The sequence below is a fragment of the Chionomys nivalis genome, chromosome 7, assembly GCF_950005125.1.
Source record: "Chionomys nivalis chromosome 7, mChiNiv1.1, whole genome shotgun sequence".
Classification (NCBI taxonomy): Eukaryota; Metazoa; Chordata; class Mammalia; order Rodentia; family Cricetidae; genus Chionomys; species Chionomys nivalis.
Window position 1 is genome coordinate 7,603,733 of NC_080092.1, and position 16,424 is coordinate 7,620,156.

Consider the following 16,424-nt stretch of genomic DNA (forward strand, 5'->3'; position numbering starts at 1 on the left):
TCTGCTCAGGGATATGGTAAGAATTCCTCACGAGTCTTCTTTATTCTGATTCTTACTTAGACTTGCACTATCTAATTATACCCAGTAACTTGAGGAATACTGATGGGGGCAGATACCCACACATATCCCATTTCTATTAGCACCCCAAATTTTATTTAAACCCGAAAATGGTGTGGCCATACATAATGGTCAAAATCGTTAAGACCCATCTGTGCCTTAATTGACTTATCAATCATTTGTCTTGAGAATAAACCTCACAGGGTCTAAAGATAATTAGACTTGGGGAAATAATCAATGCTGCTTAGCTTTATATGAAAACACCCACCTGTCTTTGAAAAGATTTATATCTGTTCCTAGAATATGCAGATTTATGTACATTTGCTTCAGCACACTTGCATTCAAAACGAATTTAAAAGGTTTCATAGTATGACTGGAGGTGAAACCAGAAAAAAAATACACCCTCTAAAATGAAAAACCTTTTCAAATGGCTTTCTAAATGCTTCCCAGGCTTGTGTGTATGTGTGTGCGTGCAAATGTCATAATCTATCAAAGCAAATTAATACTGTTCAGCTAGTAATTAAAGGTCTTCATTAAGAAGTACGCCCTCCCTCCCCACCCTCATCTCCATCCGACATCAGCAATAAAAATGCACTGGGGGGCATCAGAAGGTTCTATAGGAAAATCAATAACTTGCCATTTTATAATTAAAAGAGAAAATAAATGTTAGGGGAAAGTCCACTAAATTAGGAAAATTACCTTTAGGAGAGATTGAAAATATTGATTTTAATTTACAAAATCTGTGAACTTTCCATGGCCCATTTTGAGAGACAATTGGAGGCTTGATGGTTCATTCTGCATAAGCTTGAGAAAAATCAATAATTACGCTGTGGGAGTGTCATGAAATCTGTCACGAACACATCTTAGACTGAGAAATGACTAATGAGTCTGGCTTTCCATCTTGGACATACATAGAGATGACCTATGAAATCCAAAGCAAGCAATGACAAGGTCTTTATTTCTGGTATGAGCCACCCTCCATACTGCAAGAGAAATCCAGACTCATTCTGTAGCTAAGGAAGTTTAGATGCTTTGTCAAACTCCTAGCATGGTATGCAGCTGGAAGGTATAGGTCATCAGACCCAGACTTCACACTTGTGTGTGAAGTCAGCATTTTGCCAACTGAGCTAATGTGTCAGCCTTTCTTTTCTTTCTTTCTTTTTCTCTTTCTTTCTTTCTTTTTTTGTGAAACAGGGTTTCAGTATATAAGCCCTCAAACTCAAGGCAATTCTCCTGCCTCAGCCTCCCAAGTGCTAAGATGCAGGTATGCACTTCTATGCCAGGGTCCTTGCTAAGAAAACAAACAAACACACAAACAAAGTAACAACAACAACAACAACAAAATCCAAGACTTTAATTTACTGAGCAAACCTGATACGAATGACATCATCGGTCACTCAGGTTTCTTCAAGACGGTCCTCACCCAACCAATTCACATACCTAACTGTGGTGGTGGTGCTATGGCGATAGAGACAAGGTGGCTTGTCTCACTTTTCTGGTTTGGACAGTGGAATGACCACAGGGCACAGCCACAGAAATGTAGACTTAATATTCATAAAATATAAAAAGTCATGGTATCCACTTACAAAGGATTCAGCCCTTGAGATTGAAAAAACAAGCAAACAAAAAACCCCACTTTTCCTAAAGGAGACGTACACTCTTTGTATACTTTTGTGTTTAGTTTGCAAAACTGCAACAAGGATTTAATACAATCATGTATGGAGTGTGCTTAGACTAGTGCCAGACTACAGAAAGTACTGAGTACTCATTACCCCTCCAAACTTGCTCTCCTTTTGTAGCCCTGGGACCTCTCTGCCTAGCCTGGGCTTTGATCCAGTTTCAACTAAGTTTGATGCTGTTGAAGGAATGCAGACTCCTTTATGCATGCATATGTAAGTCAGTCTAAGCCTATCTTTGTGTTCTTCAACACCAGCAGGCATTCACTATGGCCTGGAATCCCAAATAAAGGAGATAGTGGACATTTTCTTGATCAGTAGAGCAAAAATAACCATTATAAAGGGAAAACTACATAGGACTCTCAGATCATGTCCACATCTGTGACAAACTCCCATGAGAATACTTTCTGCTTCTTGCTCTGGACCCCAAGTCTCTGGAGAGAATAATGTGAACACAAGCACATATCACAAGCATTCACAGGCTAGAGAACCTGCCACTGCTTTAGGTCAGATGCTGCAGATTCCTGGCTGTCTCTGAAGGTATGTGGAAGCCAGATCTTCTCTGATCTTTGAGGAGATTTTGTACTTTTACAGCTTTGGAGAAGATGTAGCCCCAAACACAGTACCTTCCAAGGTGCATCTTGCTTCTGAACAAATAGTCTTGCCCCTAAGACCAGAAGTTAACAACCCAAGTAGATACGTTGAGAGTTCACAGACAAGTCCTTTTACAAGTCCTGGAAACAATTTGAGACCAACAGTGTGTTCAGGGTTCAGGAGTATCAGTTATTAATATGCCCGCTCCAACCATGACACAAAGGTTAAATATTAACTTGCTCATTTTTATTCAACAAACATGATATGATGCTGAATAAGTAGTAAGGGCTTCATACAGCCCTACCTTATATTCTATTGAACTCATATGCACTTCTGCTATAATCCCACTTGAGAGATGAAGAAACTGAGTTACAGAGAGGCTTAATAACTTGTCCAGAGTCAATATCTGGCAAACAGGGGAAGAGAGTTTGAATTTGGGCTGTCTGGTTCCTCATCCACATTCCTCTCTTTCTAGTGCATCCTCTCAGGAGGTAGGGTACACAGTAGAATTGTTGAGGAGCCTTACACTCAAGTGTACCCTCCCTAATAACAGTGAACATAGCTGCTGCATGGCGGTGCAATCCCTAGACTTAATCTAAACTCACATAGGAAGAGGACTGCAAACACTGTATAGCTGAAATACAAATCTCAGCAATGGATGCCCCCTTCCCAAGTTTATCCAAGTTTGGTTTGTGCATAAGAGTAGTTCAATTCTGATCTTTTCAGATCCTCTGTTAGTGATGTTTAGTTTCAGAAAAATGGCAGGAGTTGGGCAAGAGGAAGAAGTGAACCAAGATCTACCTCACCACTAAGATAAATTATTTATCAATTGTGATGTTCAAGAGGCATGCCATAGGAAGGCTCTTTCCCCACATACATAAGGAAAGTCTTCCAGGATACTAGATTTTCAAGACAGCCTTGTAACAAAACCTCTGAAGCAGTGGCAGGTTAACTTGCCATGTCAAAGTAAAGAATCCTAGTTGTGGAGGCTTCTGGCTCACCCCCTGATTTGTTCACTGAGTTGTCTGAGTGGGTAGGTCTCCCTACTAAGAGGCAGTTGATACTCAGGCAGGGGATAGGGGAGGAGAGACATATGCATGGAGCGAAGTAGAGAGAAGTGACCATGCTAAGCCCAATTGACCCATGGAGAAAGACTTAAGTCATATTTTTCTTCCTAACTTTCACATAAACTATCTCGGAAACTCCCAGTTTGCACTTGGCTAAAATGATTGACTCAATTCTTTGCTTTCTTAGGAACGAGGAAAGCAACTCTGATGGAAATGCACAGCTAACAGGTGCACAGCAGGGGTACTGCATTAAAACAGAAAGGGGCCACCACCCGTCTGTCCAGTGTACTGCTGTGCAAAACCCCAACACTTTCCTAGGGAGAACCCATATGAAATGTCATGAGTGGTGGAGCCCTCTGCTTACCTCACAATCACTGCAGAGTTGGAAACACTCTTGGTTTTGCCCCCCAAAATTGTTGGAAACTTGTTAGGATGTGATTCCTCATTTGGATTAAGCTACAAAACCCAGGATGTAAGGGCAGGCAAAGCACATTTAGAAATGATCAAGCAAGACTTTGGCGTGCAAAGCAAAGTTCCTTACCTGCATAGAAGTCTGGGCTGTAGACGGCACCCACAACTGGATTTAATTTCCAGCCTTAAAACAAGCACAGAAGGATAACATCACACTTGAGTCAGGAACTTCTCCCCCATCGAGGCAATCACAGTGAAAACAGAGTGAGATAGTGCACTCGTTTGTACTGGAAACTTTTAAGCCTTTGTAAGTTGAACATGCACCAACTTGCTTGCCAATTCTGGGGTCTTTGGTTTTGGTTTTTTGCTATCACACATGAATGGAATGAACATCACTGACCGGCTACAGGTGAACCTTGGGAGGAAGACAGATTTCAGTCTCAACCAGATCAGCGCATCCACAATTGTAATTTCAGTTTTTGCCTTACTTCATAGAATATAGCTAGATAATCCGTCACTTGCTCTCTTGCATTAATGTCACAGGCATTTCAAGCTTTCCTAAACAGAACTCTTTGAGGGAACGCATTCCGACGATTACCCTACCTGATGGTGACCTCTAAGACTTCCAATGGCTGTGCGGTTTGGGAATCGCAGGGACACCAGCAGTTTACCCCCATAAGCAGAGATCTGCTGTGGAATACATCCCAATCTTTTCAGGAGCTGGGGGAGCCTTAGTCAGTGTTAAACATCAAAGATAACTTTCAAGTCCCCTGTCCAGGCTATTAACCGTAGTCTCTGGCTTGCTAAATGGTATTGGTGGAAATACATCTTAACTATGAACTCTGGCTCCTTAGAAACTTTCACTCAAGAAAACAACACACAAGAACAGCCATAATTGGAAAGTACATTATGGACCTGTTTGGTTTTGTTTGTTTGTTTCTGCAACATCAGGAAAGAGCGATTATGCCTCAGAGCCTGTGATTGTTTCTGATTTTCCAAGTAAATCTCTAAAAAGATTAATAGTCATAGAATTGTTTTTGAGGCAGAGTCTTAAGTAGCCTAGGAATCTCATGTGCCCCGGGCTGGACTTGAACTCATATGTAAACTAGGATGGCTTTGAACTTCTGGCTTTCCTGCCTCTTTCTCGTGAATACTGGGATTGTTGGTTTGGGAAACTATACCTAGTTTATGAAGCTCTGGGGATTGAACTCAGTACTCCAAGGGAGCCAAGAAAGCATTTTCGTAAATAAGCCCCACCCTGTGTGACCCTATGTGCCCTTGTGTCTTGGGTCAAGGGTCAAACACTAAATACCTTTCAGTAGTAAATGGACCCGAGAAACAGAAATGGCTTATTTTTAAATGCTGTTATGGTTTGACTGAGACATGTCCTTGTGGGCTCCTGTGTTTGAACACCAGACCCTAGCAGGTGCTGCTATTTTGAAAGGTTGAATAACCTTCAGGAAGCTGAGTCTAGCTGAGGCAGGGAACTGCTTGATTTTGGACACTGAGGTGTATGAGAACCTGACTGAACATGAAAGATTGTTTAAGTCAAATTTGGGCCTTATGACTATGCCACATCCCTTCTTACCTCAGACCCGTCTTCTAAACGAGGCTTCTCGCTCCCCAGCAGAGAGCTTGAATATTTTTCTTTTCTGAATCTTGTTGAACTGGATGCTATCTTCTACTCTCCCTTCTGCCCTGAAACGTGATTCTCATCCGGTCTTCCCCTTCAGCCAATGGCACTTCCATCCATTGGTCATTCAAAATTCTGCTCAGTCTTTGCTACCTCACCATCATATCTCATATGCAATCCATTTAAAAAATACTCCATTAAACTTGGGACAGTGCCTTCCTTCTTTAATCTATTTCTTGCCAGCCAAGTCATACCAAGCAAAAGAAAGCAATAACAATAATTAAAAACCACACTTAGGGCTGGAGGGATAAGCCCCGTGTACTGCTTGGATAGAAGCTCCCATGCATCCATGTTTTTGGAAGTTTACAACCATCTGTAACTCCAGCTCCAGGGGGCTCTGGAACCCTCTTCTGACCCCTGCAAGCATCTGTATCTACATGCACTTACCTACACATCCACAAGTACACACACGCATATACACATGCACATATATGCACACATGCACACACATGATTAAAAATTAATATCTGTAAACAATTTAAAATGAAAGACTCATTCATTCTCCTTCCCTCTCCATCCATTCTATTTGCAGTGGCCAAAGAGTTATGGAAGACATCAACCACTTGCTCTGCTCCTCTGTTCAGAGCTCTCCTCTTTCCAGACTCAGTAGAAGCACAGCCTCACTGTGCTGGCCCAGAAGATCATAATCTGACCAAGGTCCATCCATTTTGCATCACTGCCTCCATCTCTCTAAGACATAAAGTGTTGATCTTTTTAATCGGAATAAAACCACCCAGGCAAACTGGACATCCAAAGATTTCCCGGCCTTTTTTTGAGAACTCTTCTCAAATCTTTCTCAAGTATCCAGGTGTTGTCTGGGTCTCCAATTCCTTCTCGAAACATGATACTCAATGTCACACTCCTGCCTTCTCTTAGGGGCACTCAGTGATTCATCACTCAGTTAAATTTTCTGCATGGGTACTAACTATATCTGAATCTATTCTCTTTCTCTCTCATTCCTCTCTCTTTCTTCTTTTGTTTTCTCTACCATTCTCCCTCATTGGAATTGAGAGTAAAGCTAGGTAAGACTGTCAAGTATGAGTCCTAGACTCTTGAAAACATTTGACTAATACTAAATATTCCATAAACACGGACTTTGAATTATTGTAAAACTTAGAAGGCACAAAGTGCTTTTCCAAGTGGTCTTATTTCCTTCCAGCTAGGATTTGGTTTCTTTGTGCCCTCCAGATGCTAAATGTTCTACGTGCAATAAAGGACCTCTTAGGGACTACCATCTTCCAGTGAAGGCAATGAGAACTGCCCTTGAAAGTCACCTCTGTGCAGACTTGCTCAGACTCACAGACCTGAGGTAGACTTATGTAAATGTATGCAAATCACACGCAAATGGACTTCTTTCTGTGGCTCCTTCTAGTACCTGAAAGAGACCCCAGGGATAACCTTGCTGGAAATACAAGCCTGCACTGTCAGGAAGATGGACAAAATGATCCCAATTTTAATTTCTGCGACAGTTTATGTATGTCTCCAGGCTTCACAAACTCTGAGATTTTCATCAGGGACATTAAACCGAACAATGAGGCTTACAAAAGAAAGAGAATAGCAGATAAAGTCTACCACTCCCAGCCTCCCAGGGTCCCATCCAACAAGGCAATGAAGCAAAGCCCAGGCAGGCACATGGAGATTCACCCCTCTGAGATGGGTCTTCAGGGACTTGCATCAAATCAGACTCCCTGCCTCCCTGAAATGTAGCTTATCCAGGGTTGTGTGCTAGCCTGCTTTAGAAAAACGCTGGACAGGATCCCTGGTGTACAAGCCTTGCTATCGTGAATGCAATAAAACTTTGGACCTGCATACATTCTAAACAGAGACCTCATAGATTAAATAGAGCAGGAGGCAACATTCAAAGGACAGATACAGTACTTATTCATACACTGAGCACACGTACTGTGTGTTGTTTATTTTGAGTCAATCGGCATTTTTCTTCTTCTATTGGTTAGTAACATGTATTAATAGCCAACATATAGATTTCACCTAAAGTGTAGGATTCCTGGTTCTCTTGAAACATTGGAAGAAATGGCAATTTTATGTTAGGAATCCCCTCAGATAGCTTTATTAGAGGTGACCAGAGGCTATGATGTGTGACTGCCCAGACAGTAACAGTCAGCCAGCAATAAAGCTCCCCGCTGTGACCATCTGTTGTTAAACTGGACTGTTTTGTCTGCTCAGAGAGAAATCTCTTGCTTTACCCAGTAAACAAACAGAAGATAAATGTTTCAGTCAGGCCCCTCATCCTAGCTGTCTGGGAGCCTGAGGCAGGAAGATTTCAAGTTCAAAACTTATGATGATTACAGAGTGAGTTCAAGGCCAGGCTGGGCAATTCAATAAGACCACGTTAAACTGAAAATTATCAAGCTAGTGCTAGAGTTCAGTGGTAGAAGTATATTATAAAACCAAGAAAGAAGACAGGAGCTGTGGAGTGCTCTTTGTGGGCATGACGTGGCTGCAGTTCTCCGGAAGGTCTAACATCGGGGCTGCACAGAGCAAGCCTTTAAACATCCAGCCCTACATGGGAATGGACAGGGGCCCGCCTGTCCAGGGGAGCTCAAGGCGGCCTGACAAAGTCATTGTCTTCATCGGTGAAACCACTGCAGAGTTACTCTGGCTCCCGTGGGCAGCTCCACACTCATACCCAAGCAAGTGGCCTTGCTACAGCACAGTGTGGCCCAGAGCAAAACAAAAACAAAAACAAAAAGACAACAAAATGGCAAAGATGGAGCATTGGTAGGAGGTTGGGGCGGGGCAAGTCTAAGAGAGGGACTAGGGATGTTTGTGACTAGAATATATCAAATACATGTATGAGACTCCCAAATGATAAATTTTAAAAAAGCACAATCAAATACTCTAAATAAGGAAAAAGTATGACTGAGTTTCTCAGATTCCGCTTTTTCTTTTGTTTCCTTCAGCCAGCTTCATTTAGCATCTGAATCTTTGCTCTCACAGCTTGGCACAGAAAGAAAGCATGAGATGGGCAATTCAGACCGACGCCTCTCTGTAATCAAATACTGTTGATCTGCCAGCAGCACTCGAGCCCAGGGCACTATCTCCCGCTCCCACCCTGGTGCTACTTTACTTCTGTAGATCGCAGACACCTGGGATGCTTGGGTACAGCTCCCGCTGTACAGAACCATGTGGGGAGAGTTTTTATAGCTCGAATGCATGTCAGCAGTCACCAGCAAAGCCCACATTAGACTAAGCTGCCCACCTCCATGGTCTTGGATATTTTTACTTGATCCCAGCCTTGTAAAAATTTCTAAGGAAACAGAATCCTATGTAACAGGCATGCTTTACCAATTTTTAGGAAATCCCTCTAAATCCAGTTCTCAGTTCATAAGATAGACCCAATCTTTGCCATTCAATGAGTACAGTACCCCTCTACAACACCCCACCCCTTCCCACAGACACGCTTTTGGGAGAAACAGAGAAAGTCTAATTATGCCTTTACTGGGCTTTCTGACAGGTGGAATTTGCAAAACTTCCATCCTATCTCCTGCTATGGTGTTCTATCATATCTATGTTAGAAAGTCATGGGTGCCTCTTAGATCCTCCACACTGATCGCAGCCACACTCTTCTGCCATAGATGCTCCTTCTCACGCTCCCTCACATGTTCCTCCATGCACTGGGGTCAGTCTGAGGCATCACTGAAGGCAACAGCCTCTCTGAGGCTGTTGAAATCTCAGCTGGATGTATGACAGGGGGAACTCAGGAACACAACATTGGCAGCCAAGTTTTAATTACCATACTCGGGTTTCAAAGTTGGATAACTTATAATTTGGGGAAAAATTATTATTTCCATGGCTTGTAGGTCATTCAACTAAGAAATAAACCTCAAAAGGATTACTTTTAACTCCAGCATGGCTTCATGGGTATTGACATATATTCTGGGATGGTTTGACTAGACAACGCTCCTCAGAGGCTCATGTGTAAAGGGCCTAGTTACGGGCTGGCAGTGTGTGGATTAGACAGAGACAGCGCTAACCTCTACATGGTGGCCTTTTAGGTAGGAGGTGAAAGGAGGAAGATGCAGGCTTCTGAAAGAAGTTGGCCTCAGTGAGCATGCCTGTGACTGTTATTCACAGTGCCTCGGTCCAGGCCCCTTTGCAGCTTCCTGTTTATCATGGTGAGTGGTCTCTGTCAGATCTCTGTCCTTGTCATATTCTGTCTCACAGGTCATGTGGCCACAGGCTATTGGCAGGGACTTTGAAATTATGGACTAAAGTGAAGCTTCCTCCACTCTGCCGGGTAACTTGCCCCAGTGAGGCAGAACTTCCCTAATATAGCCTCTTACAAAACCACACCCTCTTTGAGGTTTTAAGGGTCTTTATTTTCCCAATTGATTCCATTATAATTTGTAGAAAATTCTAGTGACAGTGGCGATACCTCATAGACAAAGGAAAAGGCTCCTTTCACAACTTCTGCCCTCCATTTCTGCCTCTTCAAAATTGGCTGCTGCTGCTCTCTTTCCAGGCCTCCGTTTTAGGGCACTGGCTTTGAAATGTCTCATCTAAGACATGACACATAGTGTTACAGAAATGCCAGCTATTTTGAATGGGCTTTGAATTATGCTTCAAATTCCTATAGGAGTTGGATTTAGTCCTTGGGTATGGAATTGATCAATATTTCTTCCTTTAAAAAACATGTATATAAATTACATGGCTTATGGAATTATATTTGAGTTTTTTGCTTTGCATTTGTAGATATGCATTTATAGTGTGCATATGAATATGTGTGTTTGTGTGTATGTGGATACCTGTGTGTACAGGTTCATATGGAGACCAGAAGGTGATGTCACTGCGTCTGTATTTTTCTCCATCTCTCTCCACTTTATTTAACGAGGAAGGTCTCTCACCAAATCCAGAACTCCATGATTCTCCTAGCCTAGCATGTAGCTTGCTCCAAGAATCCCTCTTCTCACCACTTCTCAAATGTGGGCACTACAGTCAAACAGGCATATCCACTTGACATTTCCAGCGGTCCTTGGAACCTGAACCACAGTCCACATTCATAAACACTTTACCCACTGAGCCATCCTCCCAGTCTCCTGTGTCATTCTTTTGCTTCTCTTTCACTGGACCCTTTCACATCTTCACGGAGCACGCGAGCATACCCACGACTGTGCAGCACACACACAAACACATACAAAGGCTATGCCATGAATTTTGAATGTACAGCATTTGCATACAGGTTGGTGTGAACACTTGCCAGTAGCAGAGTTATGAATTTTACCCAATAGAAAATCATCCTAAACACTCAGAGAAACTGCTTATCCAGTTCAAGGGCATGCTCCCCCAGTTGCTGAGGCTGGGAAAACTGGACAGCAGAATAAATTATCCTTCTGTCCTTTCCATGTAACGTTGAGATTATATATCTGTTTAATAGCATTACTTTTCATGCAAGAACACCCTGACATAGTCAAATTGGTTGCCACTAGCAGAAAAAAAAAAAGAAAAACTATAAAAATACAAAATACAAAAATAGAAACAAAATTAATGAAATGTCATTGAACGCTGAAGATCTGAATCAACCTGTGGCTATATAGCCACAAGAAAGAATTCCTTCCATTTTTACAGATCAGCATCTAAAGATGTCCAAATTGTTCCATAAGCACTGATTGAAAGCTATGCATGTCATGATGCTATTTATGTCAGGAATATGTAGATCAAACTATGAGCACTATGCACACAAATCTATTGTGTATCTAGGTCTGAAAACGCCAAAGGGATTATAGACAACAGCCTGTAATAGTGGCTTCTTCTGAGGGGAGGGGAAGTCAGTCCGGCAAGAGCGCTCGCCAAACATTTCTTGCTTTGTTTCCTCCTTGGTTGTTTTCTGTTTTAAAATAAATCTATGCTTCACATATAATTAAATAGAAATCCCATACATTTTCCTGTTATGTAAAATAAAATTACATTATTTTTTAAAACCTGTAAATCAAAGAAAAGTATCTTTGGGTTTTGATATCCAACACAGCATCACCATTTTGGCAGAATTACTACCATTGGTTGAAATCAGAGCACGGGCCTGGGTTTCATTATCCACATTTTTTTTTCTCATTATAATGCCATGATTACCTTTACACGGCCCATTTTAATGGGTGTAATATTCTATCACGTTCTTATACTTTAACTTCCTGAATCACTTTTACTTACTTATTTTTTTTATTTATTCAATACGTGTGTATGGATATGAGTGTTATGTCTGTATACATACGTACATGTTAGGGGGCCAGAGGCAGACTTTGAGTGTCCTGGTCAATAATACTGGGACATTTTCCTCCCCAAGACAGGGTCTTTCACTGACCTACAGTTAGGTTTATGGACAGCCAGCACTGTGATCCTTCTGCCCCCACTCTCCATGGAGTTGTCCTTACTGACAGCTCTGTAGCCACACCTGGCTTTTATATGGGTGCTAGAACCTGAACCCAGAGCTATTAGCTGCTGAATCACCTTTCCCATTAAAATAAAAACAGACTTCTCCCTCCCTATACCTTATGGATGCTTACTTTGAGAAGGAGTAATGACCAAATGTGGGAACATATTTAATAACGCTCATATAACCAGAAAGCCCCTTTTTTTCTGATGATACTGGGGATTGAATCCAGAGTCTCGTGTGAGCTAGGCAAGCCCCTTACCCCTGAGCGACACCCACAGCTGCCTGTCAGTCACTGTTAATGACAAGTCCTGGGAAATGTTCCTGGTAACCTCAGAAATTCTTTGCCTTAGAGGAGTCTGTGGCACATATCCATAGACTTGCGTGGCCCCGTGGCGCTCGGGGATACGTGCTTGGGAAAGAATGGCCCACTCAGACAGCTACTTTCCTATGGAGCTCAGCCATCACAATGCTTTGACAACCAAGAAATCTGAAAGCCAGAACCAAATTCTGTAACTACACTTCCGGAAATGACAAATTATTAAGGATATATGGCTTTAAAATTAATAAACAGAACTTTTTTCTCCTCTTAATTTGCTAGAATTGCAAGAAACTAAACCATGTGAATCATAACTAACGTCAGTCCTGGGGGCAATTACTAGAACAGCAGTTCTCAACCTTTCCAGGGCTGCGACCCTTATGCTATGGTGACCCCAACCATAAAATTACTTTTGAGGTTATTCCATAGCTCTAATTTTGCTACTGTTATGACTAGCTATGTGAATACAGGATATCTGATATGTGAGCCTGCGAGGGTCATGATTAACAGGTTGGGAACCACTGCTCTAGAGAGCCAGGATGGCTGAACTGGAAAGCTGTATTCGCTTTGCTGTGAAAATCCTCTCTGAGGTTGCTCGCTGTAGCCAGTCAGCAATGAAACAGTAGCCAGGTAGGGCCAATGTGGCATATGGCACACATGAATTCATATCAGCTGCTCAGGACTTGCATGGTTAAAAGAAAATTCAGCATAGATGGAGGGAGGCTCCTCAGGCCCTACTCCTAGCTGAGAAGTTGTGGGCAGTTTGTGACTGCTGGGCCTGGGAGGGGCACTCTTCTTTAAGAGTTTGACTCCAGTGGATCACCCCATGCAATGCTAATTGGAACCAGTAGGTTAACATAGATAAATAAGACATGAAGTTGGATGGGAGATATGATGGGGGTTCCTGGGAAGGACTGGAGGGAGAGTTAGGAGTGCACGTGATAAAGATACAATGTACACAGGTATAAAATGTTCAAAGAGCAAAATGAAAAAGAAACAAATTCCCTGGTTAAAAAACGCTGGAGTGACGGGCAGAGAGGAGCTCTGTGGTAGGCAGGTGTCTACTTACCATTGGTGTAAGGGTTGACAGTCTTTTTATTAGTCATTACACGTGCTGTTGCGTTATTGACCTATACACATAGAAAACGCAAGTGAGTCTTGATGCCAAGGCCAGCCCATGATTCAATTAGTTGCATGCATTATGACTGTGATTACTTATTGAAATCAAAACCAAGAAACAAAAACTTAAAAAAAAAAAACTACAATGCATTTTAATTTACAAATGGCAATAGGTGCATAACCCAAAAATCATACATTTTTATAATTACATTTACTTCATAACCAATTTAACTTACAAATCATTTCAATAAAGCAATGTCATCTCATTTAAAAGTTTAATAAAGAGACAGTAAAAGCAAATTAAAAGATACTGCATAATTGAAGATTGAAAAGCATGCGTGTGCTCCATGGTGACACAGAAACAAGAGATAGAGTTTTAAACAGAAAATAAAGTTAATATGAAAGGGGCATGCAGTGGAGAAGAGGGAGGAGACAAAGTACAGGGGACATAAATGTCAAAGAAAGGGACAGACAGGGTTAAGCCGTGTGCAACACTTAGGGAGGGAAACCATGGGGAAGCAACATCTAGCATTCAACACTTGGAACAAGAGCCTTGTACATCGCAAGAATTAACGAGTCATTCAAGCTTTAAGGTCACAGCTAACAAAAGGATAAAAGAGAGGGTGCATTGTGTAACACAATATGGAGTTAACGATCTGAGTAAGATGTGCACTGGTCATAACTCAGTCCAATCAGAGCCTCCCAGGCTAGCTTAGAACGTACACTCAATTACAGGCGTACCAAAGACCCAAAAAAATAGAGCATCAAGAAAACTTAATACAACAAGTCAAAAAAATCCACGTGGTAGAGAGATATGTATAGAGATATATCAGCACTAAATACGTGAAGCGGCAGATGGACTCCATCACTTACCATTCACCACCATCGCCAGCATGGGTTTGTATACAGTTACCATGGTTACTGAGGGTTTGGTGAGGGGCCTAAGCGTTACCGTCGAGGGGGGAAAATAAAAAGGCAAAATATGCGACATCTTACTCCAAAGACTAAAGCATTTTTAACTGGTAATTTCTTTTCTTTTTAAAGTTTTAACAAATATGACCCTTTGATTGTGTTGAAGAGGAACCCAGTGGTACAAAGGGCAGGTGCTGAATGTCAGAACACGGGGTCTACATTTCCAATTGACAGGGGCCATGGCTGAAATGGGAAATCCTGATTGCTAATTCGATGTCTATAGTCAGAGAATGCAAAAATGCAAGCTGGTTTTGGTTTTTAACTGCAGGATTTAATGACAAGTGCCTCTCACTTGTTCTGTTTTGATATTTTGAATGTCATTGCTTGAAAATTTGGTCTAATTTGCAAACCACTGTGGATCCCTCTTCAACCCTAAAGTGGACTAAAAAAGAAACAAAACTTGATATATATTTGGTTTGGTTTGAATACTGTGTCTTCTTCCGAACCTATTGCACCCATTGTTCATAAAACATGGAAAATAAAGTAAAACAAACAGAACCTTTCATATTTATCTCCCTTTCATCTCACTTTTTGCCATCTACTCTCCAGCAGTAATATAACGAATAATCTAAAGTAAAATTTAACGAAAAAGTAAGGCCAGTTTTCCTTTTTATATATAAATATATATATAAATATAAATATATATAAACAATGAGAAGGGAGTAGGGTCACACACGAGACACCAATGATGCACCTGGAAGGACGAATGAGCGTGAAGCAGACATTTAAAAAAAAAAAAAAAGAGGAAAAGGAAAATATTTTGACATGCACCTCGATTTTACGGCCCTCTACCACGGTACCGTGCAATTTCTCCCTCGCCCTGTCCGCATCCGCACTATTTTCGAAAGTTACGAAACCAAATCCCTGCATGCAGGAGGGAGAAGGAGAACAACATGCATATTATTATTTCAGTCAACGACCGCTTGGCAAAGTTCTCTCGCTTTCATTGCTATCTCTTGTCCTGGCTTCGGTTCTGTAACATGCAAATTAGAGAAATTATAAGAACACTACGATGTGCAGTCATTAAGCAACAAATGTGAACGAGTTTTTTTCCTGTCACCCGTTAGCTGGAACCCCTAAAGAATTCAAAAATGGATATGAAAACAAAAACCAAACCAACAAACAAAAAAATACCTTTCTAAACATCACTACGGAAAAAAAGAAATCAAACAAAAGGAAAATGAGATCAAAATAAATGTGCAGTGTCTTCACAGAGAATAAACGAAATAACGAGGAAAAAGAAAGGGAGCCAGTTTCTTGACGTGCAAATTAAAAAATCAAACAAAATAAAACATGTGCACGGGAATTCAACAGTGAATGCTCAGGTCCTGTCACATTGCCTACGGAGTCATGCTGCGTGGATTTAAGAACCGTTCTTCTTCATGCAAGTTAAGGTTATTTGAGTCTGTCAACTGTACAGCCTTTGCTTCTCAAAAAAATAAAAGTAACAAGCCTAAAAAAAGGAAAGACCTTTTTTTATATATATATATAATAATTCTTGAACTTGTGGTTCTAATAAACAAAAGAAAAATCACATGAAATGAATAGAAATCAATCGTTGTTGGTTAACAATGTAGATAAGCAAGTCCTCTTCTGCATTTGTTCTTTGCCCTCCCTCTTCCCAAATAACAAAAGACTTTGGAGCTTGACTTTTTAAGTTATGCTATTAACCAGAAAACAAACTTCTAGGGCACTGGGCTAGCATTCATTTTTGCTGTATCAACAGGTACCAAAGTAAAGACATTTCCCGAGTGGGGAATCTGTGCAGCAGGCTAAACTCATCCTCTTGACTGATGATGAGCAACAAACGTTCCCTTTGTTTCATCACAAATACAGTTTTTACTTTTGATATTTCAACCTCTAGCACCAACCCCACTAACCCATATTATTAAAAATCTACCTTCATTCTTCACTTACATGGTTTCTATGGTGAGTATAGAAAATCTGGCATACTACTTCTAAAATCCTTAAGCCTATTTGTACATTTTGTTTAGAAATATATACACCAACCTTTGGAATACTACAGGTACATTAGCTCCACATTGGTATAAGTGAAGAACAACTTTTCGCTGTGTGGGCACTATCAATTTGCACAGAATAGATCTCACATAGTCAAAACAGTTGCTTGACC

General features: G+C 41.2%; 1 protein-coding gene across 30 annotated transcripts in view; it reads right to left on the reverse strand.

Annotated features, from left to right (window-relative positions):
- Positions 1–16,424, reverse strand: part of Rbfox1 (RNA binding fox-1 homolog 1) — a 1,523,799-nt gene that overhangs the window by 97,587 nt on the left and 1,409,788 nt on the right. For all 30 annotated transcript variants that reach the window (XM_057774158.1, XM_057774153.1, XM_057774169.1 and 27 more), the window contains 3 exons: positions 15,065–15,157; positions 13,272–13,332; positions 3,936–3,989 (listed from right to left, as the gene is read on the reverse strand). In XM_057774158.1, the coding sequence (XP_057630141.1) occupies positions 3,936–3,989; positions 13,272–13,332; positions 15,065–15,157 (208 nt within the window). The remainder of the gene's footprint in view (positions 1–3,935; positions 3,990–13,271; positions 13,333–15,064; positions 15,158–16,424) is intronic.